Raw genomic sequence first — 27535 nt, forward strand, 5'->3', positions numbered from 1 at the left:
CAACCTCCTTGGTTTCTGTAAGTCCTAGACTTAAACCTGTCATACGAGACACATTCTTTAGCCCTACTTTACGAGATGATCTCTCGTCTATTTTACACGGATTTCCCCCGCTCGGGACATATTTGTTGACGTCACCATCGGGATTGTTTGATTGACACGTACGTGCGATGTTGACTCAGAGAGTTCTCCCACAGTGTCAGGTGACAAGGCGAAGAGAAACAATCGTCCCACACAGCGCGTAGTAAAATATCTGTGTGGTCTGATAGAAAGATATGTTGGTTTTTGTAATGAGGCAGTTATCGTGTTGACTCAATATTAGGATATTTGAAGTTCCCGTGTATTGTTCTTAAAGTCTTCGTTTTTTAGGTAAGATGATATTCTCTGTCTGTATTCTTCTCTTCTCGCGCTCTTAATCCGCATTGATTTCTTTTTGCATTGCGTGTGAAGGGCAGGTAAAGAAAATAAAACCGTTTCCATTCATATATTTTTGCGATTACTTCTCAAATATTGTTATTTCATGTTCTAGAGTTCGGTAAATGTTGGAAGAAAGGTCTCATGTTCATAACAGACCATACAACATATTCATACGTTTGGCTGGTGGACAATAAAGAAAACCAGACAAAATAGAAAGCCCAACAAAACGCCTAAAAGACGTAAAAAAGCAACCGTACTCATGAATTTTGATAATCTCCAAGCAGATGTCAGGAAGCTAAATCGTTACGCTATCTGAGCTGCTCTTTCCTGTGTCACAACATGTGCTCTTCTTTTTTCTATAGATTTGATTCTATTTATTGCATTCGATAAAAAGAAAAAGAAAATAAATAAGAAGAATCAAACAGGTAACTACATCGGAAATAGAAATCTTAAGTTTTGATAAGACCCACTCTTGAAATAGACTGACAAACAAAGTCAATTGTGTGCTTCAAATCAATTTTTCACACAATTTTCTCGCATGATTTCCAATCCAAACGGACGTGTGAAGAAAAAATAGCCCGACATTTGATATCCATGGAGACACTTAGGTCTGGACATAAAAAAATGCGATGCTATCAGCAGTTTATACAGTTTCCCGTCCATATCTCATTACGTATGTTCTATAAACAACGTACACAATGGATATAACCTGGGGCAGACCGGATGCGATATCATACCTGTCTGTATGTGAGACAGACACGTGCGATGTGGGGCGTAAATCTTTGGTTCTATCGTTTCTTTATGTCTTTTTACACCGATGTTGTGAGTCTATACTCTCCTATCAGATGTCTCGTTCGGAGGATTAGTACTAGCCTCTACCAGGCTCCGTCCTATCGTTGGGAAAATAGTAGAAATCAGCCGCGGTACTTCGCTATCCAGGGTAGGTCCGCTATACAGTAAGGTCCGTGGATGGCAGATCGGACCCTCTCTCCGTAGCTAACTCCCTTGGCACCCTATTCACTCTATTAGGTCAATTTCTACTATTTTCCCAGCCATCCCGCGGAGCCTGGTAGAGGCTAGATTAGTACTAGTAGTGGCTGGCAGTGGACAAGTTAGTTGCGGAGGAAGGCTAGCCTCTACCAGGCTCCACAGGTCGCTGGAAAAATAGTAGAAATTGGGCAAATAGACGGAAAGCATGCCATAGGAGTTGGTCCGCAAAAAATAAACTCTACCAGGCTCCATAGGTCGCAAACTTTAACTTCTGTGGACCAACTCCTCTGGCATGTTATCCGTCTATTTGGACAATTTCTACTATTTTTACAGCGACATGTGGAGCCTGGTAGAGGCTACACTAGTAGTACTAGCCCGTTGACCGTAAGCTCTGCTCGGAGGATAGGAAAGAGTTTGATGATACTACCATTCATAACCAGATACCGTTGTTTCTGGTTTATGGTTCCCTCTTTTAGCAAAGTACCCATTGTCTGTATGAAACCAAAACCTCAGAGTACATTAGTTTCAACAAAATGTTCCTTCCCTGTCACAGTCGTCGCACGTTCGTCATACGATCTCAAGATGAGGGCATTCTTGGGATAGTCGTGCTTGTGTCGTAAAAAAAATCCAGCTGTCTTGTTAACCCAAAAGATCCGTGTTTGCGTTGGTTCTGTCACAGCCTGCATGAAAATTCCACGACATCAAAATCGTACGACGGCATGGCGACCGTTAATCGGCAAATTTGAAACTTTCTAATCAACATCTGCATAGAGATTGTGCAAACTAACTAATAGCTAACCCTGACTATGAACGCCCTTTCCATAGCCCCACTATGAATAATGTACGTGTTCTCCCGTGCGCTATCCAGTTCCTGTTGACACCTGCCCGTACTGTACACACACCGGTCTGACCCTACACAGCCGGGATTCCAGCGCGCTGAGTTGTGTTTATGGTCGCTTCTTCAAAAGGTTGGGCTGTAGTCATCCGTGATGTCGTGTCAGTGTGGATACAACAAGGGGTAGTCTCTGACAACGCCGGCTGTAGGGGGGGTATTTGAGGGGAGTTTGGCCAACATATGGTTTCATTTGCATGTGCAGTCGTGGACTGACTTTCCTGACCAATAATTCCCCTTTTTGCCGAATTCTACCTAGATCTATACCCCCGTAAAAAGGTCTGGTGGAGGCCAGGGAAGGGAAGCCATGTTCTGTTACAGTCGATAAATTCTTCTTTTCGTGGGTGACATCTTGTAAGTGCCCCAATTCGAATGTGCCAAGAAGTAACGTTATAGTTCGTTTTATAGTAAAGGAGTTATAGACCACATACGCACGCGTTCTGATGTACTAGCAGTCCGTAAAGCCTCAGTGCTTTCAAGAACCCGACTAATCTCCAAGCAGATGTTTGGCTACAGATCTTCTGTATATCTTTTTTGCAGAGTTTCAAATGGCTGAGTTTCAAATGGCATATCTCCCTTGTGGTGACCGTTCTACTACGTTTCTATAGCTAGCACTAGGGAGACGATGATTTTGTCGTTATATTATGATCTTTGTAGAGCTGTCCTAAACTGTGGGTGTCCTAAGGAAGTCTGTGCTTTTGTGGTGTCATTAAAGTTTGTTTCTTTGAACAGGTGGAAACTATCTACATGTACAAGGTAGTCCGGAAACCTGCCACTGGGATTGGCGATCCTAAATGGTTTATTTGGTGATAGAGGAAGAAAGGATGTGATGCAAGCCTGTCAATAGCCTGGAACTCGAGATGTGCTCATATATACCATATATCTAATGGGTTTTTATTCAGACAACATTAGCAGCCTAAGAGCTGAATTGCATGTTCTGTACAATAAAATAATGTTAAATTGATATGTGACACATTGACTATTATACTAACATATATAACATATGTTGGCCAACGGGTCATTGTGAGAGGGCTTGAGATTCTTCCTGACATCAAAAGCTACCTGAGACCAAAATATCAACACTGGGACAAAAACTAAAGAAACAACAACAAAAGAATCGTAAGTTGCTGTAGTTACAATGCCAACCACAAGGAGGCTTATAATCAACCTTGAACTTCTTCTTCCTAAGGCCTACTTGCAGACCAAATATCACAATCCATCCATAGGTTCCTAAGTTGCGCTGACCACAAATATTTGGAAATACAGTCAGAAAGGCACACAAACACACACGCTCACACGACAAACACACACACACACATACACACAACAATACCTCCATTTTAGATAATGATAATGAAACATGGAAGTAACCGATGAGCCTGCCCCAGAGACTACCCAGAGTATGTGACCCGTGGAGCAGGTGTCTCCGTTTGGCTCAACCTGTCATCACAACATGGCGGATCTAAAACAACAACACACAAAATGGCCGCTCGACTATCTCTCCACATCCCAACCTCCTCCAGGCTTAGTTAGAACAACAAACAAGACAAAACTGTTATGATAGCTGAAAGTGTGGGAACGTGTACATCATTAGGGAGATCGTTAGTGATGTTATAAGATATTCAGAGATCGTAACAGTCTAATTTGTCTCTTACACTCTACCTCCCCCAAGTAGAGAATGTTAATTTGGATTCTTTTTATGCCTTGAAAGGATTTCGATACGATATTTATGCTTTCTTTCTGACTCAATTATCTGTATCCACGTCGATGACAGAATTAGCTCTCCAGTAATCTTCAAGCATAAGTTGGAGAGAGAAATAGTTGCCTTCTTCTGAATGCCTCACTTCCTCACAGCCGTTCGCTTCAATAAGGTTCAATTACTTCAAATGTCTCGGTGTTAGGAAATTTATAGCGCCCCCTATATCTACGTTTCTGATTTGCACTGCACATCTTGACCTTCAAAACTTGTGATAAAAGCCGTAAAAACACTCAACCCTACAACACTAAGGACTATTTTCTATTCTACTTGGACGGGAAGGGATTTTTGTCATTTCCAGCAAATTACCACTTACTTTGGGAACTGTCAACATGTTTGCGTGTGCAGCTTACAAAAGGCCGAGTTGGCAAAACATTGACTGGCATTTTTCACTGTCCGTACCCTCTGCCCTTGAATCTTACACAAACCTTTCTTTGGTGAATCATTATCGTTATGCGAAACTTCACTTCCTGACTACCGTTACGGTGGTTCAGGTTCGAGTGACAGGTAATGCTTCATAGATCAAAAGGTTAAGGGTTCCAATCGAGACGGTTGTCGCTTGCCAGATTGTGTAACAGTCTTCAGGTGTATATCACAGGATGTCGAAGGTTATCAGTCAACAGTGACATCTAGCGACTATGTTTGGCACGACACCATTGTGAATCGCAAGTTCCCTGAATTACAAATGGCGATAACTGATACTGATACTAGTAACATTGTTATCGGTCACTTCATTGTATTCACTTGACTGTTTGTATGTAAAGATGTAGTAGACCTTATGAAAGTCGCTGTACTTTTGTTGTGTCAACAAAGATTTCTTGAAAATGTAAAATGACGACGATGTAAGATTAAATTTCTTTAAAAAGTGTTAAAGTTATAACAGTAGTAAACATACCACACTGTATTTATAGAAAAGCACGATATCAATCATTAAATACTTCTGGACCTGCCTTTGGTGCCCAGAACTGTAGATATACGTATCTAAATACTGAGTTCCCAAAAGGCTTATAATATCAATTACTTAGAATGTATAATCAGATGTATGATTCAAAGTGTTTGAAATAACTTTCAAAATCTTACAAGCCCATCCAATGTTAGACAATCCATTCACACTTCATAACTTAAAAGACAAATAAAACAGAAAATATGTGTTTTGAAAAACTGTTTATTAGAAATTTCCTGATCTTCTGAACAAACAAAATGGCATACACAACAATTACAATGTGGAACAAATCATGATCTTATTCGTCACTCAATATCAACTATCCTATAAATCAGATTCAGATCTGAAAATCACACATAATACCGAAATTCACACTTTTGAAATTTTCAAAGACAATCACATAACCCAGTGAGTCTACGATTGAATATCGCTACAATCTACTACTCACAACAGCAAACTTGGATATGATTTTACTGACTTCAGATGACAGAAAATCCTACCGAAACACTAGTGGTAAACATAGCAGAGCATTCGAAGAGCGGTACGTTCTGAAACAGTTTATAGTAAAGAATGAAGAAAACTGAATCGAGGAGGCTTTATATGGGTTCTATATAAAACCTCCTTGATAGAATGTAGAATCAAATCAACATGGTGTGTTAAGCGGAAGGGCGGTCATACTGGCTATACAGATACAGAATCACAGTTTATAACAAAGAATACAGAAAACAGTCCTGTAGAATCAATGATGTTTAATAGAATCAAGGAGGTTTTATATGGGTTCTATATAAAACCTCCTTGATAGAATGTAGAATCAAATCAACATGGTGTGTTAAGCTGAATGGCGGTCATACTGGCTATACAGATACAGACAGAATCACGGTTTATAACAAAGAATACAGAAAACAGTTCTGTAGAATCAATGATGTTTGATAGAATCAAGGAGGTTTTATATAGGTTCTATATAAAACCTCCTTGATAGAATGTAGAATCAAATCAACATGGTGTGTTAAGCCGAAGGGCGGTCATACTGGCTATACAGATACAGAATCACAGTGTAACAAAGAATACAGAAAACAGTTCTGTAGAATCAATGATATTTGATAGAATCAATGAGGTTTTATATAGGTTCTATATAAAGCCTCCTTGATAGAATGTAGAATCAAATCAACATGGTGTGTTAAGCCGAAAGGTGATCATACTTGCTCTACAGATACAGAATCACAGAAAATTTAACAGCGTTTCTAACGAAACCTTTCTTATGTGATCAATTCAAAGACAGATGTCATCAGTAGGTGAAATGTAGCCTCGAGCTTTTCATTTTCAACTTCTTTATTGAAGACAAGTCTTCTCTCGCTGTTGTCACAGAATTACATGTTGATGACGTCAAGAAAGGAAGACCGGAAGCAGAAGACTGCCGATGAGCAGCAGCATGATGGGAAGCCCCGTGGCACGCATGACGTCACTTCCGCTGATCTGTCGTTCTGACAAAGGATGACGTAAAAATCGTAATGACCACATCGCATTTTTCAGGGGGAAAGGCCGAATGTAGCACTAACTATCAAAAAAATAAAACAATGTTGCTTCAATGTATCATGGCAAAGTAGGGGTGGGTACCGGTACATAAAATTCAGGTCCGGCCCAGGTCCAGGTTCAGAGGGTCAGGTCCAGGTCCGGACCTGTACCTGTACCTGATTATACTAGTGTCACAGTACATCATATTTTGGAGAGCGAGACACACGTAAAAGTCTCCAAACGTCATGTCTGGAACGATATAATTTCTTAGGTTTGCACTTTGTCTCAAAATTATAACTATACTCTCCTCGCCGTCTGTTTACTCATCCTTAAGTGTTTCTATATATGATTCGCAGCTAACGTCTTCGAAAACGAGTCGTTAAATCTGCTGTTTTGTATTTTCTTAGACCAGTTATGTGGCCGCCTGCTGGTAGCCTGGTACTATGAATTTTCTAATCGGTCCATAGGCCGGTCCACTGATTTTTTACGAACCGGTTTTTTTTTACCGGTCCATTAAGAAATACCGGTTTTGTACCGGTACACGGTACCGGTACCCACCCCTAATGCAAAGTGATCCGTGAAAAAGGACTATAGGATACAATGTTGCTTCAACCCAAGGAGGTTAAAATAAGACTTATTTTAACCTCCTTGTTCAACCCCACCTCAATGCATAGCAATGTTCATGAGCCTTTTCACGGATCCACTTTTGTATTCTGGGAGACGCGGGGCACTATGGGTAGCATGCGGCGCATGCGTACTGTGTCCGGCCTGATCCAAAGTTGTCACAGTGCCAGCATCTCTCAGTATGCAAAGTAATCCGTGAAAAGGGACTATGGGATAAAAATGTGAAGTTTTTTTTCTCCATGTAAATGTGTTCCAGATGTGCGGTCGTTCCAGCAACACCGTCGTTGCCAGCCGTTTTTCTGTTTATTTACTTTATGTTTAAAAAAACTTTTGCCTATGTACGAACGGTGAGCCTATTTTACTTTTGCCCACGTTATAACGATCATATATGCTTGGATGCAAAACTAGGAATACCTCTAACTCTAATACAATGCACAGTACTAATGCCAAATGTAGTGCCTAATAATGATGACAAATCCTGGTTGGGTTTAAATGGTTAGTATATGTAACTCAAGGCACCGCCACCGCAAACAAGCGCGAAGAACACAGCAAACCAAGGGCAAATTGTGTTAAAGGGTTCTTGTGCAGCGGACAACTTTCATTGACCTTCGACCTCGATCTGTGTGCTGTAGAGGAACCGTACCTTCTTCTTTTGTGCGAACCAGCAAGATATACACTTACTTTTGCTTGTAGAAGGCATTTCTACACGTATGCATGCGTTTACAATTCAAATCCTACTACAACGAATTCTGTCGTATTACAAAGTTCTAATAACTACTGTCATTTGACATTGAAATTCAAAATGGCGGAAGGTCAACGAAAGTGTTCCATTGGTAAGTAAGGTTAACGTTACCTGATTCAGTCGTCATGCTTGGAGTGGTGTAACCTGTTAATCGTTTGATCGATAATTTCATAGTCAATAATTATCTTACACCTCACCTATCAACATAACCCAACACGTTGACATTCCTTTTGAGGGTCAAACTTTTCTCCTAGCTGTTAGACTACTCATAGCTACATGGCTCTCTTTTCCAATAGTGTATTTGTAGTCATATGAACAGGAGACAGTGTAATGGTAATGTGTGATGCACCAGCAATAGCTACCTGTGTTCCACGTGTATTCTGTGGTCGCAATACAAATAAGATGAAATTTTAAAAAAACCCATAAAATCCATATGTTGGTCGTTTAAGTATGTGCAAAGTCTAAATGTGAAGCATTTTCTAAAGATCCTATTTAGCTGGACATGCCAGATATCTGCGTCTGCATACAGAAGAAGCACAAGACTATGACTCTGCTCTTTCGCCATCTCAAATCTACACACTCCACTTCAAGGCATTGGCCTCTCCATGGAATTTTGTTTGGAGATTGATGTAGTTATAGCCAAAGCACACAAAGAGACACACATTTTAGAAACCAGTTATAAGCTAGCCTCAAAAGCAGGCTTACGGGTTGGACTATTTTTACTTATCATGTGCTAGTTTCTAACAGTATAACACTTATGATCGTGCAGTCTCGGTTTCCAATAATCTGCTGTCATGGCCCAACCTGTAGATCTGCTAAGGAGGCTATTAAACAAGCTGAAGCGGGGGAAAAAGCATGTACCTTTCATGGAGATGCTTATAAACTCGGAGTCGACTCCGTAGCCATTGTCTGCCATGCACATGTACCTGAGGATGGATGTACGTGCGACTGGGTTACTTGACAACGGTTGCTAGGCGAAGTATGTTACAGGTTGGGTTTAAATGTTCGTAAAAGAACCCAGCACACTAATATAGGGAATAGTCACAGAAGCAGTGGATTGCTCATTCCTTGACAAAGAAGCTGATCAGTCGAAAATTTGGGTAAGTCCAGTTTGTTGTGTTGCCAATTACTTTTCAACCTTGATAGAGAAGAGTAGGGATGACCTGGTGTGCTTTGCTAAAAACATGAGCCGCAGCTAAGCCGCATTGCACCACTTAATCATGCTTAACCTTACCTTAACCATGATTGTTAAAAAGTAGGTACATGTCGCTTTAACATAATAACATTATTAGACTAATAATAACATTATTAGACTGTCGCTTTAACATAATAACATTATTAGACTAAGTTTAAATGTCACGTGCTAGAAAGGCAGGTTAAAAAGAATACTTACGTTCCTATATCTGCTTGGGTCATGTTGGTAATTTCCAACACCGCCCCGTGTGAGACGTCACCGTTTGGGAGAGTCCATGTGAAGTTGGAGGGGGGATGGCTGTCAGCGCGACAGGTGGACATCATCTTCTCTCCAACCTCCACATCGTACGGTCCTCCACTCACGGTGATGGAGGGTGGCACTGAGAGCGGAAAACAATAAACATATGAAATATGATAGCATAATAAAGTCCGTTCGTCATTTGGTTCCCTCACCTTCCTTTACGTTTGGGACCGCAATTGTTAGCAGCGACACCTAGCTGTAGTGCGATATGAACCAGTCAGAATTGCCATGAGGAAGGTGACATTATTTTACTTCTTGGTTGTTGATAAAGAACCTTGTTAGTCACTCATTTACTAACCTGATGAAAATTATTCTCTGATACAAATGATGATGTCATGCAATTGCCAGTATACATTTCAGAAATGTTAGGAGAGCTGTCTTCATGTAATTCTAATTTGATAAATTCTGATTGAAACCCTAATATATTCAGTTTTACTTTCCACAAGCTAATATGTCTTTTAATTAAACAGTTTTTTCAATGTTTGATATATTGTTGGTCAATTGTGTGACATAAGTAATAAACTGAAGTAATATCGGACTTGATCAGTGATACCTAACGAAAGACCCAGCCCAGGAAAAACTCACCGAACACGACCAGCTGATCCCGCCGTCCATCGCCACTTTGGCCTCCTGCTCCGATCTCGCTTACGCTGCAGTAATACTCTCCTTCGTCAGACACTCTGAAAAACATAATGTCATATAATTATTAACCTTCCTACTCAACTGTACTGCCAATGGACTGACCCTGGATTTTTCGCTCACTGCCCTTGTAGAAGTGTGCAGAAAACAGTATTACAATATCTACCCCTCTGATTTCTACAACCGGTACAATAGCCACATGGTTAGGGTTCTAGCCTGGCATTCGGGAGATTTGCGCGTTGTACTCACTTAGAAAATATGGCAATAATCTTTTTTTCTGCTTAGCGCCCATGGCAGCACTTGTGGTACATGTAGATGACATACACTGTAAACAGAGATGGGAGCTGCCCCTTATTCAACGAAAGGTGTGGGAATGATTTTTACTTTTGTTTGTTTGTTTGTTTATCTATATCTCCATAAGTGAATGCATTCACTATTCTTCCACATGAAATAAACTAAAATGAATCAAATGTACCAACTAAAATGTAAAGCGAAATATATAACTGAAGTTTGAAGAAGGTAAACTCAAAATCGGAGCTAGAGGTTTTTGATCAGAGGGACTTTTAACTTCTGCTTTGTGATTTCTATCACTACATGTACCTCTCCTTGTTGTACGTACCGGAGGTTCAGGATCTCCAGATTCCTGTTGTTTACAAATTGGACGTCAGCGCGGCCTGCCAGGTCACCGGTAAAGGCTACTTCTTGGCCTTCGACTCCCGACAAGAAGTTCATGACCGACGTCTCGCCCTTGTACCTGCAATCAGTGACAGGAGAAGAAATGACAAAATGTACCCCCTAAAAAATCTTCTTCAGCCCCTGCAGTTCTAGAAAAGCTGCTGAGGCCTAGCAAAAAAATAATTTTGTTTCCGGTTACTAGTACTGTCCTGAAAAAAATTGGGTTGGTAGGTAGAGATTCTCTTTTTTTATAGATTTCGGCCCAAGTGATCCAACAAATACAGCTTAGCACATCAGACACTGGTATTTTCAACATCATTTTGTAATTGTACAGATATACATTGCACAAACACAGATATATTAATAAACTGAACGAAGAAGTACAAGAAAAAGAACATCATTGCATGGTCTATGTCAGTACAGAATGTAAACATATTCTATAAAAGCTTTAGATGACTGAGTTGTTTCAAGTATTTGATAAGTCCGAAAGAAAGACTCATTTTCATTACACCACACACACCGCCTAACCTCCATAAGATACTACTAGTAGTAGTTTTGTTCTTACCAGTTGATAACGTATGTTGCCGCGCTGATCGGAAAGGTGCACTCGAACAAGTGGCTTTGGCCTTGCTGCTTGCTGACTTCCTCCGCAGCGACTGAAATATATGGGAACGTTAAAAAGAAGTCGAACCCAATATCAAAGTTAGAATTTAGTGTCAATACTTAGGCTAGAGTAGTCACATGCTATATTATCACCCATTATCTGTCCGTCCTTTTCTTCATGTTACATGTACTTGCAATTAGCCTCCGGGTAAGAGCTTGCAATAAACTTATTATTATTTTTAATGTTACTGGCTATGTGTCCCAGGCCATCGCGTGCAGGAACAACTATTATATGCTCTCGTTCTTCCCTCGCACCATCAGAGAGTGGGATGAACTTGAGCCTGGTGTGGCGGAGGCGGGGTCCCTCTCCCAGTTCAAAACTAAACCGACGAGGACCCTGCTGCATTGAGCCACCCCACACACGTCCTTGCATACATGTAAATATTGCTATAGCACACTAAATCCACTTGTGCTGCCTTTTGCAAAAACACAAAATCAGTTACCTACGGTCCTTAGTGTTCTTACCTTTATTTTTCCTTTGTTTATCGGTCATTTGTTTTGTAACTAACACTTGTACACGCGCAAACTGCTAATGATCTCATTTTTACGAGGCTAAGCATAAAGAAGAAGATGTGTCCACCTACACTGAATATTTTGAGAGATTTCTGGAATCACTTAGAAAAATGTACTTTGGGGGATTCTTTGCTGGAATTTGATATCTCGAAACACCCCTACAGAGCCTCTCTATTAAGCATTAAATCTTACAAAATCTTATGAAAATCTTGTAAGTTAAGAAAGACACCAGCAGTAGGCATATCTAATCTGTAAGTTCTGTCCTATGACTCGAAACGCTGAAAAATTAGTTAATGTTTTTGGATTGTTTAAGGCTTTAGAAGTGGAAAGCATCGTTGGGAGATACAAAAACTATAAAAGTTTCAGTGCATTTTAGGTCTTGAGTACATTTCTTCTTTTTTCATCGTGTTGAATATTTTCTTCTTAGCTGATGGAAAACATTGTTGCTGTTTGTTTTTTTCCATTCATAAACACCTTTTGCAAATTTCCTACTTCCGATTTTCAGCCCACCTCCTCACGACTCTCCCTTCATTGTTGAAACAATGACCTTGCAGTCAGAACAGTCTAGAATAATGCGCCATTTTCATTTCAAAAAAAGGACAACAAGATTCACTTAACTGTCCTTTTTTTCACTAATATGATCTCCTCATAAAGTGCACAAAAAACAAAATTATTGTGACTTCTAACATTTTCCCCTACTATAGAAGAAATCAGTCAATTTGGTTCGATTAGTTGTCCGCCATGTTTTTTCAGTGGTACGCCCTTGAAATGAACGTTGGTGACCTCAGATTAGGTTACACGCGTTCGCGCCACGCCACAAATTTTGGGCATGACGTCATCCTATCAAACAATCACGTTTTTACAAAACATATTGATATCTCTTTATCACTATATGTTCGTAATATGCTATCTTTTTCTACCCGAATATTCATTTCCCGAAATTCACTACACAGTTTTTAGGAAAAGACCAATTTTGTAGAACATGTGCTCGGTGAAACTGGCTATTGAAAAGGATATAGTTACATTTTGTGAAATGTATACACTGAGGGGGTGGAGGGGGAACGGGAAGAAAGAGCGTAAGAAACAACTGACTGATGTTGTTTGCTTTGGTGTATCGCCTGAGAAAGATCTGTTCCTGATATCGTCTGCGCCAACAATTGTACCGGGAACGTTACACAAGCTTTTGTTGAAGGTTAGGAGAAGTGGATGGAAGAGGATTTTTTTCTGGACATACAGTTCTTGGTCTCACATCTAGTGATGACATTCTTGTTACCATCTCGATCAGAAAGAAAGAAGATGTAGAACATTCTCCGGGTATGTTCTACGTCTTCTTTCTTATATCTTACCAAAGTCTGGGGCCCTCTCTCTACAATGCTACTACCGTCAAACTGACCATAGTGACCACTCAATAGTCACAGCAGACAAAACTCAAAACTCAGACCAGAGACCACATTTGCTGCGGTCACAATTTTTGCTAAGGACTCCTTTTTTTTCTTAAGGACCAATTTTGCTAAGGGCGTGGGACACCCTACGGCTACCGGGCCGGTCCCCGGGGTGACTTTGACTCAGACTTAAAATCAACCTGGTACCCGGCATCATTGATGTTTCTGACCTAGGATGAAGAGATGCTGCTACAGTAAGAATTAGTTCAGTGCTGAGATGAGATGAGTGGCCCCCTACGGTCTTGCACTGAGCGAATTAGTTTTTTAAAAAAATTATAAGAAATAGACGCCGTACGCTAACCACTACCCCCTCCTGGCAGTCCACCGGAACAAATTTGTGGCTTCGGGGTCCGGCAGGGGCTACACCCCTATACGGGTACAGGTGCAAATGTGACCGAAGCATATCACGGGGTTAACTCTAGGCAAAGCCTTGTTATTCCACTCACAATGGGCTAATAGGATCAGAGATTTAATCCGTGGAACCAAGTTTTCAAAGGGTACGTGGCTTTGAATATATACAGTATTTGAAAAGTTTACAGAGCGGTAAAAACAGCGTATCGGGGAAGCAAAGATTGTCAAAAACGTTGAAACCAATTTCATATATTTCATATCAATCACTTAGGTCGGTAACGCCTTTTCCTGAATCTAATATGAAGGAATTTTTCACGACGTTAAGCTCGATAGGGAAGAACATACACATTTATTTGTAACTCTGTGTTCAGGTACCATTCATCATTTAAATTCAATTCTGAGTTACCATTTCTGATATCTTCTAATCTACCAGAAATGCTTTTTTTTGGTCTTACGTACCCCAACATGCTTCTCTGACCAGGAAGACACGAAAAGCTGCATCAAGATGGAATCGCACACTGATTACAAAAATCTTGGGCAAGACACGTAAGGAGATAGGAAACAATCTGAACCATCGAACCGTTTCTTTTGTTGGGGATTACGGTCTAGTTAGTTGTAAGAGGCTCTATCGGGGTCAAATGCGTCCATGCATGGAGCAAAAACAAAACCATTCCCTACTGTATACGTAGACTACACTACCACATGTATAGCCCTTATCTTATCTTACGGTATTTGTACAACTTTGAAGAAACAAACGGACGAGGGGAAAGGAGAGCAAAAGCAAACGAAATTTGAGAGAAAACGCCAATATAACCGATACGTGGTGCCATACGTTGTCTATGGTCTAGCGATTACTGCATTCCAATACGGCTTAGAGGGGGCCTGAGCAAACTTCTTAACGGGTTAATATATAGCTTAGAATGGCCCTTGTGGGTGAAACAACCGTGATTATGTATTGGTTTATCCTTGGTGTTTTGTAGATGTGCATGATAAAGCTAGCATATTGACACTCGTACAGATCAGAAATATTTGAAAAGCAGAAAACATTTTCAATGTTTTTCCTCATTCTAGCAGGCAAAATGCATACGGTGCTATATTGCTTTATCTAGCCATATAAGAAGAACAAAAACCTGCTGCTGTTGATGGTTGAAATAAAGTTCTTCTACATAGCCATTGATCTGCAAGGCTAGAGACAAATCTACTTTTGCATGGCGCTCAAAATAGGACGTGGGAGGGGGGCACAAAAAGTGAAACTTATTTTAGTTTTTACGTCAAACAAAAATAAGTTAGAAAGCTGGAAGACATAATTCATTATTTGATTTCTAGTAATTCTATAAGAAAATGTATGTATTAAGATAAATGTGGGTTTTCAACAGTTTAAAATTCATTTTTCTAACCGCACAGTGTGCGCGATGTTGACTACATACAACGGTCTCAAAACCCCGCCATTTTTACTTCAAGCACCTGTTCCGCACTACTACCTGTATAAGGTGCGTTTCCTCAGGTGAGGACAGGTAAGACAGCAGGTAAGCTCACCTGTAGCCACAAAGATCACCGCAAGGACACCTCGGAGCAACATCTTGACAAGATTTGAGCGGAAAAAATGTGGAAGAAACGGAGGTTGGGAGAGTCTTGACTGGACACAGCGAGATCGACACTAGTACGCCAAGACTGACACCTGACACCGCTGGACAATACCGTCAATCAACCGCTGTTCTTGAGCACACCTGGCGAGGCTCTTATGGAGTTTACCCGGTTACTGAATTTCGTATGTATCTATGTGTAGCAAACTGCTAGACCAAAATTGGACGCATCAGTTGAATCCGGCCGTTGGTGAGGGTTTTGTACTGCAGAATCTCACTCTTGAAGGTGTCAGCGGCCCTTGTGGCAGTGTTATGCTATGTTTTGCTTGGCATCACGCTCTGTGATTCACTTAGGGCCTTCGGAAAACGAAGTTTTCAGGTCAACAATGGGGTCACCACGCCTGGTTAGACTGAATGACGGACAGAATGCCTCCCATGACACGCCGTGGGATAAGACAAGGCGGTTTCTGCCGCTGTTTTTATTCCCGTTACATGAAGGTACGTGGGTGGTTCCCACACAGTGTGCATGGGTTGGCGACATAAAGAAAACGGAACAAAATAGAAAGCCCCGGGCCGACAAATACGCCTAAAACACGTCAAAAACAAGCCAGACCCATTCTTCTAACTCTGCTTGGAGTGTAGGTGTAGAGTGGCTTCGTCAGGTAGCTCCATGACATGTCAAGAAGTTGAAATAACAGACGAAAAACAAGAAACTGGGAACGATAGAGGCATAGTCGATATGAAGAAAAGGGAGACTTAGAATAAAGGAAAAGAATGTGTGCAAGCGCAACCGAAGTCGCCATGAGGAAGCTACCGACCAGTGCAAGAAAGCCTATCATGAGGACAAGACACCGAGAGAGAGAACTTAAAGTAATTCAATGTCTGAAAACATTGAAACATCATTTGAACAAGTAAGGAACTGAACTACCCAAGAGCAACTGTGCTCATGCCAGTATACGTGGGCGTACTTTGGAAACACACATTTTAGTCCGGGAATAAGAATACTGAGTAATTTGGAGAAAGAACATGACCGTGTATACTTTGAATCATGACAAACGTGATAGTTTCAGCAACAGTAGCTGTTGAAAGGACAGCGGCATTTCTCGTACGTTTCTCAGCCGGGATAATTGTTTATTAGGCGGACATACCAGGCAGACAGGATCGCTTATTACAAACTTGTTTGATTAAGTATCAGGTTCCAACCGTTAAAGCATTTTGAAGAATATCATCTGATGGTGAGCAGAGCTTTATGTCTCGAATATTGCGGGTCAGCTACCGAAGCATGGAAACGTATGAATGAGACTTGATACTTTGGACAACTTGTGTTATTCGGGTAGAGAAGATAATTAACGGATGTAATCAAAGCAAATGAGTACCGTATTTGCATCGTCAATAAGAAACATTTGTAATACGTCAGTTATACAGATTAACATCATTTTGCAAAGGTATGAGATCACAAAACTATTTTTATTACAGATTTCATTGCATCAAAAGTTGAAGATTTATCGTTTGGAATGTGGACTAGCTGGGTACTGACAATGTAGCTCATTTCGGTCTATAACAGAAAGTCCTTTTTAAAAATTTGCTCATCTATTCCATTAATTTCCTTCAAAATTACGATAACTAAGAAATCAAATAGTAGCGACCTTACCGAAAACATAACAATCCACTGTCCATGTCACAAAATATAGGCAACATGAATGATATATACCAAGAAAGTCTCCAGTACAGAGAGTTGACCACGCTTTGACCACGCTTTCACAACTACATATTATACTTTAAGGAGTCGAGTTACTAGAAAACTAAGTTAATGATAAGAGAAACGTGAGGAAAACTGACCTGATTCTACTAGTGTCTCAAAGCTTTGAATGTACAAGCATTGTGTTATTTGCATGTCGTTGCATTGCATTGGAAATAGAAACCTATAATGATCTGTGCTGACAAAAGATCAACGTATGATTATATTGAATATGATAAAATAACATAACAGTATTCCTCCTCGTGCAGCATCGATAATATACAGCTTGTGCTTATGAATTTGCCTTCAAGTTTGATATCTGTTGAATTATAATTTCAAAAGTTTGGCATAAGAAAACAAACTCGTAAGTCTTTGTGCCATTCAAAAATTTCCTGATACAACGTTCAAGTCTTTGAATTACATCCTTTTGAAACATCTATAGACATTTCTTGATACCTAGTAATATACATATAACACCTACAGCTTCCTACGTAATACATTGTAGTTAGGTAACTGATGTCTCTAGATTCAAATGATCTTTTCGGGGGGAGGTTTGATTAATTCCTTGTTCTTCATCTCCATGGCGCTGGCAGGTCCGTCATATCCGTTTCCGGCGGTGGTATAGAGGATGTTAGCCCTGTAGCTGCTACCCACCGACCGACCTGTGGGAACGTAACATAACGTCAGGTGGCAAAGTGGCCTTGTAGTCAAGCTTCCCTCTCACTGGACCCGCAGCACGCTGGCGGCGTCGCTGCTTCCCTTGACTTTGATTTATAATGGGAATATCATACAAAACGTACAAGTATGGCCAAGAAGACAACAAAACACACAAATGAAATTCGTTGAGTGCTTTGTCAATTCGATCGACCGCAGCGACGACGCCAGCGTGCCGCGGGTCCAGTGAGAGTGTAGCTTTAGGGCTAATGACTTGCAATCTTAAGGTCCTTGGTTCGAGTCCCTAACTAGCAGACCCCAATGTTGTGCAATGCAAAGAATTATACAATAAAGATTTGCTGCTTTCCTTGTAAGACTAACTCACTTGGAGAGTCGGACATCAGGCTTGCTTCCCGTTTGTTCCTGAAGCAGTCTTTCTTCACGGCGACCACGGCGGCGACCAGGATGACGAGAATCATGGCGGACCCGACCACAACCAGGATGATCTGCGGTTCCGAAAGGATCGGAGTTCCCGACTGGGCTTCTATGACGCCTCCACCGGCCGTCGCCGTGGTGTGTGGTTCATCCGTCTGGCCTGAAATACACGTAAGGCATAAAATAAAATTACTTTAACCCTTGTCCTGCTTGATTTCCAGAGCAAAAATATACCCCCATTGCTGAAGGGCCCAGACACCTTTGAAAGAAAAGGTACTAGTTTGATCATTTCTGATTACTTCGCTTTTAATTTGCAACAACCGCGCGGGTATCCTAGGAATACCCTCAACACGACAATTGCCAGGGCTAGCATGCAAACATGCATGTGCAAAGCGACAATTGTCGGGCTCAGCAGGACTAGGATTGATAAGATCAGACCTTTATTTGTGCCACCTCTGCATAAAGACCACATAGTCATAGTGACAATTTCTTGGTGGTCTTTATTTCCTATTGACTCAATCGTTAAGAATCCTGTCAATTGTGACCTCCTGTCTATTGTTACAATCATCTTCAAGTCCCTTGAGTGGTCACTGTATTTCTCCAAAAGAATAGAGTGCAGTCTTGCGACGGCGCCAAACGCTTTCTCCTAATTTTACTCCAGAATCAACATCAACAACTCTTTGATAACTGAACCTACCTCCTTTTCCGGTCGTCTGGACCATGCCAGTGCCTCCTGGCGCTGTAGCCGGACTGTCCGTCTTCGGTGCTGTTGTGTGTCTTCTGGTAGTCGTTGTAGGTCTAGTTGTTGTAGGTTCTGTTGTTGTGGGTTTTGTCGTTGTAGCTTCTGTCGTTGTAGGTTCTGAGAAAAGTAAGAACATGACATTGACATTTTCACTATTGTAATGCAACAAGCAATAGCTAACCATTCAAGTTACTCAACCAGATTGAAAAATCTATTTTTCTCAAGTGTGCGTTACACAAACTCATTCTTGTTGGAAACACTAAGGACGAGTTTCAAGTATTTTCTTTAGTCCTTATTGACTTCGCGGTAGGCTCAAGCTACTAATACTCAGTTTATCATAACACTTCGAGAGGTAAGTGACTCAAGTTCAAAGGGCTGGCTACTCCACGCATGCGCAGATGTCTAAAAAAAGATGAAATCGTCGTAGCTACTCTGTTTTTCTAAGCCACAACCCTTCTAACATTTTCTTGGAGATTAGTTATGCTTTGGTCCCATTTCCAAGGCGGGACGCGGCCGGGCAGCTTGTGGGAACGAAAGATATGGTATGAACGACAACAAAAGACGCAAAACTTAAAAGAAATTACTCCTTACAATATATTGTGTATTTTCTTGATATGGATCTTTTTTTTATTTCTCGTTTCTGCAAACAGCCCGGCCGGGCCCCGGATTGGAAATGGAACCAAAGCTTTACTCGTCATCACAGACTGACCTGGCGTGGTGGTGGGAAAGAGGACCCCTATGGTGACCTCCGCCCTCTCCGTGACGACGGGCCGAGGTCCTGACGTCACGCACTCGTACGTCACGCCGTCGTCTGCCTCCGTCACCATGAAGGTCGTCCTCAAGGTCGCGTTCCCGTAACCGTCTGCGTCAACTGATGACGTGTACACACCTGAGATCACGTGATAATGGAAAACGGTTTTAACGTGATCATGAAAATAGATTCTAATGAAAATGTGCGCATGCGTTGTAAATATAAGGAGGTTCATGTCTCTAAATACGCATGAGCGGCACTGCATTGTGGGTAATATCTCAAATGCGGAGGCGCCTCATCCTTAGCATCTATTGGCCTGTATCAGCCGGGACCAAACAAGAAGTACATATTTCACTGCGCATTTCCCTATCAAGCATCTCTTTTTTTCTAAATGTTCATATTCAATTCCTTGAATCTTGGATAAAGCCGGACGTCTTTGCAAGAGGAAGCAAGGAAGCCATTTACATCAGGTCCCTAGCTACAACCATCCCTCAATAGTGACGGCGGGCGCCACAGACTAATTCTTTTTAAGTGTTCATATTGTGCTGAAAAGAGACACTAGTGTACAAGCTGACGGCATCCATCTATCCATTCATCCATTCATTAACTCACTCATCCCTACCCACCGTTGACCCCCTGTCCGTCCCTGTACCACTCCAGTTGAGCTGCTGGCCGGCCCCACCAGCTGTTACAGACCAGCGTCACGTTGGTGCCGAGCTGCAGCTGTCCGGCGGCCGGGGAACCCTCGATCGTGATGACTGGGGTCTGCGGCTGGACTGGAGGAAAAATTACAAACATTTCGTAACCTATGTCAAAAGTAATCAAACAAGCCAATCAGTCGTCTTCTGTGTCTTCTTATATACACGTATATATGAAGTACTCTAGTTTAAATGTTCGACATAGCACACATTGAAAAAACGACGAGTCTATGAATTTTCAGGTCTAAATATGGCCTTCTTCAGGACAACTGACCCATAGCTTTAGTCATGTGACCTTTTGGACACGTGACTTCAGTTATGGGTAAAAGGGTTAATCAAAGTGGTTGATAATGAAATTGAACTTTTCTGGTCTACTTGAAAGTCTTTTGACCCTTAAACTCAAGTGTCGGAAGGTCAACAAAGTAGATTTAATTTATCTACTGCAGAAGTTAGATTTGGGTGAAGCTCGCGATGAACGGGAGAAAGCAAGGACAGTTGCAGGGTGTTCAGACCACTGCAGTAGCAGAACGCTTACTACTCTTATAGTATACAGGTCCTAATAGTGTTTTCATATCGTCTGTACCTCTGACAAATAAGTCCACGGTATCGGTAAGGCTTTGGAACGTGTCCCTGTCTAGAACAGTACAGCTGTACTGGCCCTCATCCGACACCAGCACCGGATCCAAGATGACGTCACTTCCGTTCACCTGTAGCCTGTCCCTCAGTGTTGGTGGGATCAGAGCATTTGACCCTGTCGTTTGCTGGATATCGATAAAGATAAGAGGTACTTTTTTTTTTAAATGAAGATTAAATACATACACTTGAATCTGAATTGATTAGCCGTTGCAAAGGACCTTTCGGCGTGACACAGACCACACCCATTTGTTTTAAATCTAACTGCTGTTTGAAGAAATATTCTATTAGATTAAAGCCTCTATCAAAATTGGCAGCTTTAGAACCAAACACCACTCAGTTTAGAGTCTTTCAATCACTCCATAGCAGGCTTTGGGGGGGGGGGGGGGGGAATTATACTACACTTTTTGCTGATGACTTCTTTTTGTATACATGTATACTGGGTCGTTTGTGCAGCCAGCCCGTAACCATTAGGCCCGTAGAAGCTGCACAAACCACCGGCCCAGTATAAAATAAGTCATCGGCAAAAGTGTCGACAAAGCCCACAAAAAGGCACAGAGAGCCTGCTATGGAGGCTATCAAAAACATCCGTATTGGTGAACAGAATGTTGGCCCAAACAGATTCACTGGATACCCTTCGCCCGTAATATGATACTAGATTTGAAAGACTCTAAACTGAGCAATTCATTGTGGAAGCCAGATGCTTATTATGTATAAAATATTTGTGTCAAGAATTGCAAAAGTGAGTCCCGGGGATTAAAACTCGTGTCCGTGCGTACCTCAGCCACCAGCCCTCTGTCGTTGTACCAGCTGATTCTCAACACCGGGACGTCTCCTACGTCACAGGACAGCCGGGCTGGGCTACCGGCGAGCGCGGCCACTCCGCCCCCTGTCACAACCAAGATGAAGAGAAGGCTTATTAGATGACCATCATTAATGCCCACTTGAAAATAATGACGGAAAGGGATTCGGTTCTTACCTCGGCATGATAGATTACAATGCATTGTCTGTTTCTCTGTATGTGCAGTTCTGGCACGGGACAAAGATAGTCTCTGCCAGACTAACCGCGTCGGCTATAGAGTTAACATTTGCCGGGGGACTTTGGCCATGGATGATAACATTTCCATCCGCAGTTATAATATTGCAATATTGGACCCTATCTCCATAGCCGACCCCCTTCATACAGTTGACTCTATTTGGCCAATTTCTACTATTTTCCCAGCGACCCGCAGAGGCTGGTAGAGTCTAGGACAAAGAGAGCTGTAATGGCTTAAGAGATGGGATTTTCTTTAGAGCTAACAACAATGATGATAATGATATACCTAATGTACACGTCTGTATATGTTTTTCCTAGACTGGATACGATTTCCCTTCTTATCTACATACCTGGCAGGTCTGTTGTCATCTCAGGCGAGTCCACGTGTGACGCTACCGTTGTTTTGGCCATATCTGTTGTTTCAACTGAAGAAAAAAAAGTAAAGGATTGCAGGACAAATAAATCCAGTATGTAGCATGCTAGTCATTCACCATCTTGTTAGATGGCGTTAGTGATATAGATAGCACCCTTTCAACAACATTGCCTAGTGGAAGCTTTGTGCTCGCCGCTTAATGTTTGCTTGGACATGTTATTCACACATACACACACACACGCACACACACACACACACATACACATATGTACACAGACAAACTGACAGACAGGCACATCAAAAACAATACTTAAGTTTATTGGTGGTGCTAGACGTAATTAAGAAGTCATTTTATCATTCAAACTGACCTGTGGCGACGTCCAGTGTGATTGTGGCGGTTTGTGTGACGACAGGAGCAAGACCGGAAGACACACATTCAAAAACTGCGCCGTCATCCACCTCCGTAACTGTCAACAGCAACGTCAGGGTGGCGTTGCCAAAACCGTCGGAGTTTTCCACTGCTGCATAGGTGCCTGAAAAGAAGATGTTAGAGACACTCATAGCAGGGTTGTTCAATGTAATAAAGATGTACAAAACAAGTCATAAATCTACCCGGAGATAACCGTCAAGTACCTGAACATCACCTGTGTCAATCGTGAATTGATTGTCCAGTAAACAGGATGTTTTATAGCCCTTGAGAGTGTAACTGTAAGAGGTGTGGTAGACGTGGAGCCCAGGGAAATGATGTTATAGCTTATAGCCTGCTGAAACAAAATATGAAATTACCGCCGATAATCAGCCCAGTCGCTATGTCATTTTTTCTGTGTCATGCGGCCAAGTCCTCATACCACCATATACACCTTAGGGTACTTTTATGATATCATTTGCGCCATGTTGGAGTGCAGTGAACGTCTGTTAAACACGTCAGCATGCTGTTGCTGTGTTCTAATTACCCGCCAGCATGCTCGCTGGGATTCAAATTATAATCATCATGGCGTCTATATGCAATCAATTGCGTCTATATGCATCCGACTTTTGCAAGACTTTGCTTACCATTAACCACTTGTCCGTCCCTGTGCCACTCGAGCTGAGCCGCCGGGCGGCCCCACCAGCTGTTACAGACCAGCGTCACGTTGGTGCCGAGCTGCAGCTGGCCGGCGGCCGGGGAACCCTCGATCGTGATGACCGGGGTCTGCGGCTGGACTGGAGGGAGAGCAGCAAGTCATACATAGTCAGACTGAGCGCTAAGGGTATATATATAAATGAACGCTCCTCGGAATCGCATAACCGGCAAACGGTCGCATACAACACTGTTCGTAGAGATTTACTAAGCATCATGCTTATAAGAAACCCAGCAACTACAGTAATCGTAGACTCGTGTCTTTCTTGAAACTTTATTCTTTTATTCGTACAAGACTTAAAGATATGTCATTGCTATTACATAATCAGAGAGCATAATTGCTATTACATCATCATTGTTATTGCATGATCATATGATAACCACTGAGCGATAAATAGTTTAAAAAAATAACAGTTAAAGATACTTTGAATAGTTAAAACAGATTTTATCACCTACTACACTGTACATACCTCTAACCAGCAGGTCCACTGTAGAGATCTGGGTGGTAAAACTTGTATCCAGCACAGCACAGGAATAAGAGCCTTCATCCGGTAGTCCAACACCTTGGATTATGACGTCACTTCCGTTTACACTCACTCTACCAGCTACCGCTGGTGGGATAAGAGGCGATCCAACTTGCGGTATCTGAAACGTAACCTAAAAATTAGCTTCAAGTGACCTTTGACCTATTTTGAAGTCACGTGTCCAGCATAAACGGATCAATCACATTGAGGGCGGCTAAAGTCACAGTTCGCTTGTACTTTATCTTAAGTTTGAAAGGAAATTTTTATTGACACAACAATAGTACAGCGACTTTCGTAAGATTCACTACACCTATACATGCAAACAGTCAAGTGGATACGAATTATCTAATCTATAAATACGTACATACATACCTATACATATGAATGAATATGAGTAAATCAACATGTTAAGTTCAACGTATCATTTACGCAATTGGCTATACGATCAGGACATTCTTTGATATGTTGAGCTATTTGTATACAGTTAAGGTTATCTCCCCCTAGAATGTAGAATGTAATTCAAAAAGTTCTAATTGTAATCTTACCTCAGCCAATAGACTGTTCCCTTTCGTCCACGTGATTCTGAAGGTGTTGACGTCACCGATAGGACACGTCATCACAGCTGTGCCACCGACTAGTGCCGACACCTCTGCTTCGGCTGGGGGCGATGACATTGTTTTAGACCACTCAATCACAAATACTTTTCGGATGACTTCTGAATGAAGCAATTCGATCAAACATATTTGCAATGCAACAGGTTACCTTGGACTATTAGAGATAGATAAACAAACCGCGAACGAGCGCTGCACAAACCCCGAACACGTTTTCTTGTCAGAAGGCTGACATCGTCTATTACGCATTATTCGCCTAACATGAAATCATCTTCCTATTATCTCTAAACATAGGTGATCGCAAAAGAGAATAGCGTACAAGTGTTGTATATCGTTGATACTGTAATATTGAAATTATGTTATATCAGAATTCTAGTGAAATAGAAATATTTCAAGCTTTACCCAAAATTACATTATAGATACCAAACGTTTCAATACAGTATTTGTCATAGCTCGAATTCTGATCTTCGTATGACTGTGTTTATTATATATGCTTGTCTGTATTGGACTACCCAACCCAAATGCTGTTATCTAATTGTTTTGTTATCATATTAATAATTGTATTAGTCAGTTGTAATTTCTATTTTCAGATGTGATGTTTGATATTAGCTACTTGCTCCGTGTCCTGTATATTCTTTTGTTGTTTAATAAAAAAATATTTTGTCTTCTGATAGTATTCATCAATGGTTTCTACAAAGATTGAATGCATGGCATAGAACGTTTTAACTGCGTGCATGGGCACGTGAGAGTACAGGACATTTGTGCTGACCAACGATTTCGGATCCATGATACCACTCAAGGACAAACCATCTACGGGAGGAATGGAGGGGGTAAGATGTTCTTAGTGTTTTTCAATTCCTTTTCCATTTCTCTTTCTCATGTCTAGATTCCTCTCACCTTTCGCCTTTATAAGATCTTCACCATTTTTATCTTCCATACCTAATAATATTGTTTTTAAATTTGTATTAATAATCTCTCCCCCGAACATGACTACCGAATGTCCACCAATGAAAAAACAATAAAGTAGAACAGGTCGGAACCTTCGGTCCTGGACAAATATTAGAATTACACCCCAGACGACTGGACTAATAGACACGACCTAGTTTCGTCGGCATGGTCAGTTCGAAAGTTGTCAGACGTGCATCAGTGAAAACACAATGTACTTTGCTGAATGTTTGAAGCCCGTTAGGACAGAAAAAATATATGCTGACGTCATAATAAAATAGTTGATTAAAGGGCTGGTACGTACAAAGTAAACTGGTGATCATAATGTGCGCCTAGTATGACGAAAATGCAGAAGATTTGCGATCTCTAAGTTCTTTTTTTAGTCCTTGTAGATTTTACTGGGAGCCCCCTCAACTCAAATGACTTTTAACTGGTAAATGATAAATTGTGACATCATATTCAAAATGTTAACCTTAATTAGGTTTTAATAAACTCACCATGATGACCAAAGGTTAAAAGGGCAGTCCTTACATCCAGGGTATTGGCCGTTAGTACCCTACTGTATAGTAGGTCAGTGACGGTGTGTACACAGTTGTTGTATAACAATTTGACAACAACAGGCTTGCAGGCCGAGAAACACACGTGCTGACGCCCGTGCATTGCTTACACGTGTTTTATGATTCGTTGCACAATTTGGAAGCTCAGCAAATACTCTGATATCGGAATATCACATGCAAAGCAAAAAAAACTTTTGAAAATGCTATCCCTCCATAATTTTCCATGTGACTCACTCTAAAACTGCATGTGTAATTTGCATTTCCCTATGTTAGATCTAGTCATCAAATATCTGTATCCGTATAACCGGTATAACCACCCTTCGGCGTAACACACCAGCTTCGCAGGCACGCGGCGCGACAGCAGCTAGTTGTGAATACACTGAACGGCCTGTCACACCTAGTCTTTGCGCATCTGACTGCAACCGTTCTTTAAAGCTATTTAGTGATGATGCTCCTACCGTACTTGATGACAACTACTATGGTTCTCGGAAAATACGAATACACAGCAAGCCTTGGTTGATAACTCTGGAAATATAACCCTTTCACAATCACGTGCACGGGTAGCAGCTGGCTATATCATACCGAACGACCTACCACACCTTTGTTTCTAATACCAAACTTTATTACCTGAAGAGGCCCCTTCTGTTTTTGACGATAACGTGTTCCATCTAGCAATAGAACCTGTTGTAGGTAAACATGTGAATAAGCTATGTATACCAGAGGAGTTATAAAGCCACTCAGAAGGGCTATATTTTGGTAACACTAATAACAGCTGAAGTACTTTAAACCGTGCACACCGAATGTTTTATAAGGCCAGGCAACAGCTGTGTAGATATGATTATAAAGCTGTGCAGATATAATCACTGGCGTGTGTTTTATTTCCAGTCTTCTGCCGACAGGCCTAATGACTAATAAGGGGCAATTAAATGTATTTAAACCGTGATCTCACCAATAGCCGCATTTTCCTGTTTCCAAGGAAAAATAAGCTTTTTGCTACGTTTTGTGATCCATATCAATATTCATTGTATTTTGTTGGCTTCTTATTAACGATATACACGAGATAACAAAAGATCCTCTGCATGTCCGAAAAGAAACAATAAATTGAGTTGTTTTAAATATTCCATCTCGTTCAAATCGTATTCTTGATGTCTTAGGAAGTGGTTGACTTTAAGTAAACTAGCTAGCGAGGTTTGTACCAAACACCTGCAGTGCTGTTTGTTCGTCTGTCTTATTGTGGGTTTGATCAACCTATTTATCAAGATCTTATAAGATAAGCAAACCCATGCATTACCGGGCACATGGCAACTACATGTGCTACAGACACTATGAAAGTGGCATAGATTCATAGCCTCTATAGCAGGCTCTCTGCTGTGCCTTTTGGGGGGGGGGGGGCTTATAATACACTTTTGCTGCTGACTTTTTTAAACTGGGTCATTTGTGCAGTCAGCTCGTAACCATTTGGCCAAATGGTTCTGATATTAGTG

The 27535-nt window shown here is 41.3% G+C and overlaps 3 protein-coding genes across 4 annotated transcripts; all 3 read right to left on the bottom strand.

Moving 5' to 3' along the window:
* Positions 1–5199: 5199 nt before the first annotated feature.
* LOC136425493 (junctional adhesion molecule A-like) lies at positions 5200–15377 on the bottom strand. 2 transcript variants are annotated; one of them, XM_066414373.1, is made up of 8 exons: positions 15188–15377; positions 11248–11338; positions 10627–10761; positions 9954–10048; positions 9267–9447; positions 8735–8799; positions 7985–8017; positions 5200–6476 (listed from the first exon to the last, which is right to left on the bottom strand). In XM_066414373.1, exons 1-8 carry the CDS (start codon positions 15228–15230, stop codon positions 6379–6381), a joined length of 741 nt encoding a protein of 246 aa, XP_066270470.1. In that variant the 5' UTR covers positions 15231–15377; the 3' UTR covers positions 5200–6378. The 2 variants fall into 2 exon arrangements, with proteins under 2 accessions (XP_066270470.1, XP_066270471.1); XM_066414374.1 differs by lacking the exon at positions 7985–8017 and having other exon boundaries at positions 15188–15374.
* A 1167-nt stretch (positions 15378–16544) lies between these two features.
* Positions 16545–21889, bottom strand: LOC136425968 (CD276 antigen-like). Its single transcript, XM_066414885.1, has 8 exons — positions 21865–21889; positions 21665–21774; positions 20836–21013; positions 20181–20330; positions 19513–19692; positions 18759–18920; positions 18012–18221; positions 16545–17634 (listed from the first exon to the last, which is right to left on the bottom strand). The coding sequence occupies exons 1-8, from the start codon at positions 21887–21889 to the stop codon at positions 17501–17503; spliced, it is 1149 nt and encodes a 382-aa protein (XP_066270982.1). The 3' UTR covers positions 16545–17500.
* A 345-nt stretch (positions 21890–22234) lies between these two features.
* On the bottom strand, positions 22235–23632 carry LOC136425969 (kin of IRRE-like protein 1). The gene is made up of 4 exons (XM_066414886.1): positions 23623–23632; positions 23348–23497; positions 22663–22827; positions 22235–22346 (listed from the first exon to the last, which is right to left on the bottom strand). Exons 1-4 carry the CDS (start codon positions 23630–23632, stop codon positions 22264–22266), a joined length of 408 nt encoding a protein of 135 aa, XP_066270983.1. The 3' UTR covers positions 22235–22263.
* Positions 23633–27535: the final 3903 nt, after the last annotated feature.

This window comes from Branchiostoma lanceolatum, chromosome 19 (genome assembly GCF_035083965.1).
Source record: "Branchiostoma lanceolatum isolate klBraLanc5 chromosome 19, klBraLanc5.hap2, whole genome shotgun sequence".
In the NCBI taxonomy this organism is placed as follows: domain Eukaryota; kingdom Metazoa; phylum Chordata; class Leptocardii; order Amphioxiformes; family Branchiostomatidae; genus Branchiostoma; species Branchiostoma lanceolatum.

Excerpts from the sequence above, each read along its gene's own strand:
- LOC136425493 (XM_066414373.1), bottom strand. The coding sequence starts at position 15,230 with ATGTTGCTCCGAGGTGTCCTTGCGGTGATCTTTGTGGCTACAG. Across the intron at positions 10,762-11,247 it reads GCAACATACGTTATCAACTG|GTACAAGGGCGAGACGTCGG; the intron begins GTAAGAACAAAA and ends CACTGATTGCAG. Across the intron at positions 6,477-7,984 it reads AAGCATGACGACTGAATCAG|AACGACAGATCAGCGGAAGT; the intron begins GTAACGTTAACC and ends ATCCTTTGTCAG.
- LOC136425968 (XM_066414885.1), bottom strand. The coding sequence starts at position 21,889 with ATGCATTGTAATCTATCATGCCGAG. Across the intron at positions 21,775-21,864 it reads TTGTAATCTATCATGCCGAG|GGGGCGGAGTGGCCGCGCTC; the intron begins GTAAGAACCGAA and ends TGGTTGTGACAG. Across the intron at positions 20,331-20,835 it reads CGTGGACTTATTTGTCAGAG|TCCAGCCGCAGACCCCAGTC; the intron begins GTACAGACGATA and ends TTTTTCCTCCAG.
- LOC136425969 (XM_066414886.1), bottom strand. Across the intron at positions 22,828-23,347 it reads GGACGGACAAGTGGTTAATG|GCACCTATGCAGCAGTGGAA; the intron begins GTAAGCAAAGTC and ends TCTTCTTTTCAG. Across the intron at positions 22,347-22,662 it reads CACACTGGACGTCGCCACAG|TTGAAACAACAGATATGGCC; the intron begins GTCAGTTTGAAT and ends TTTTTTCTTCAG.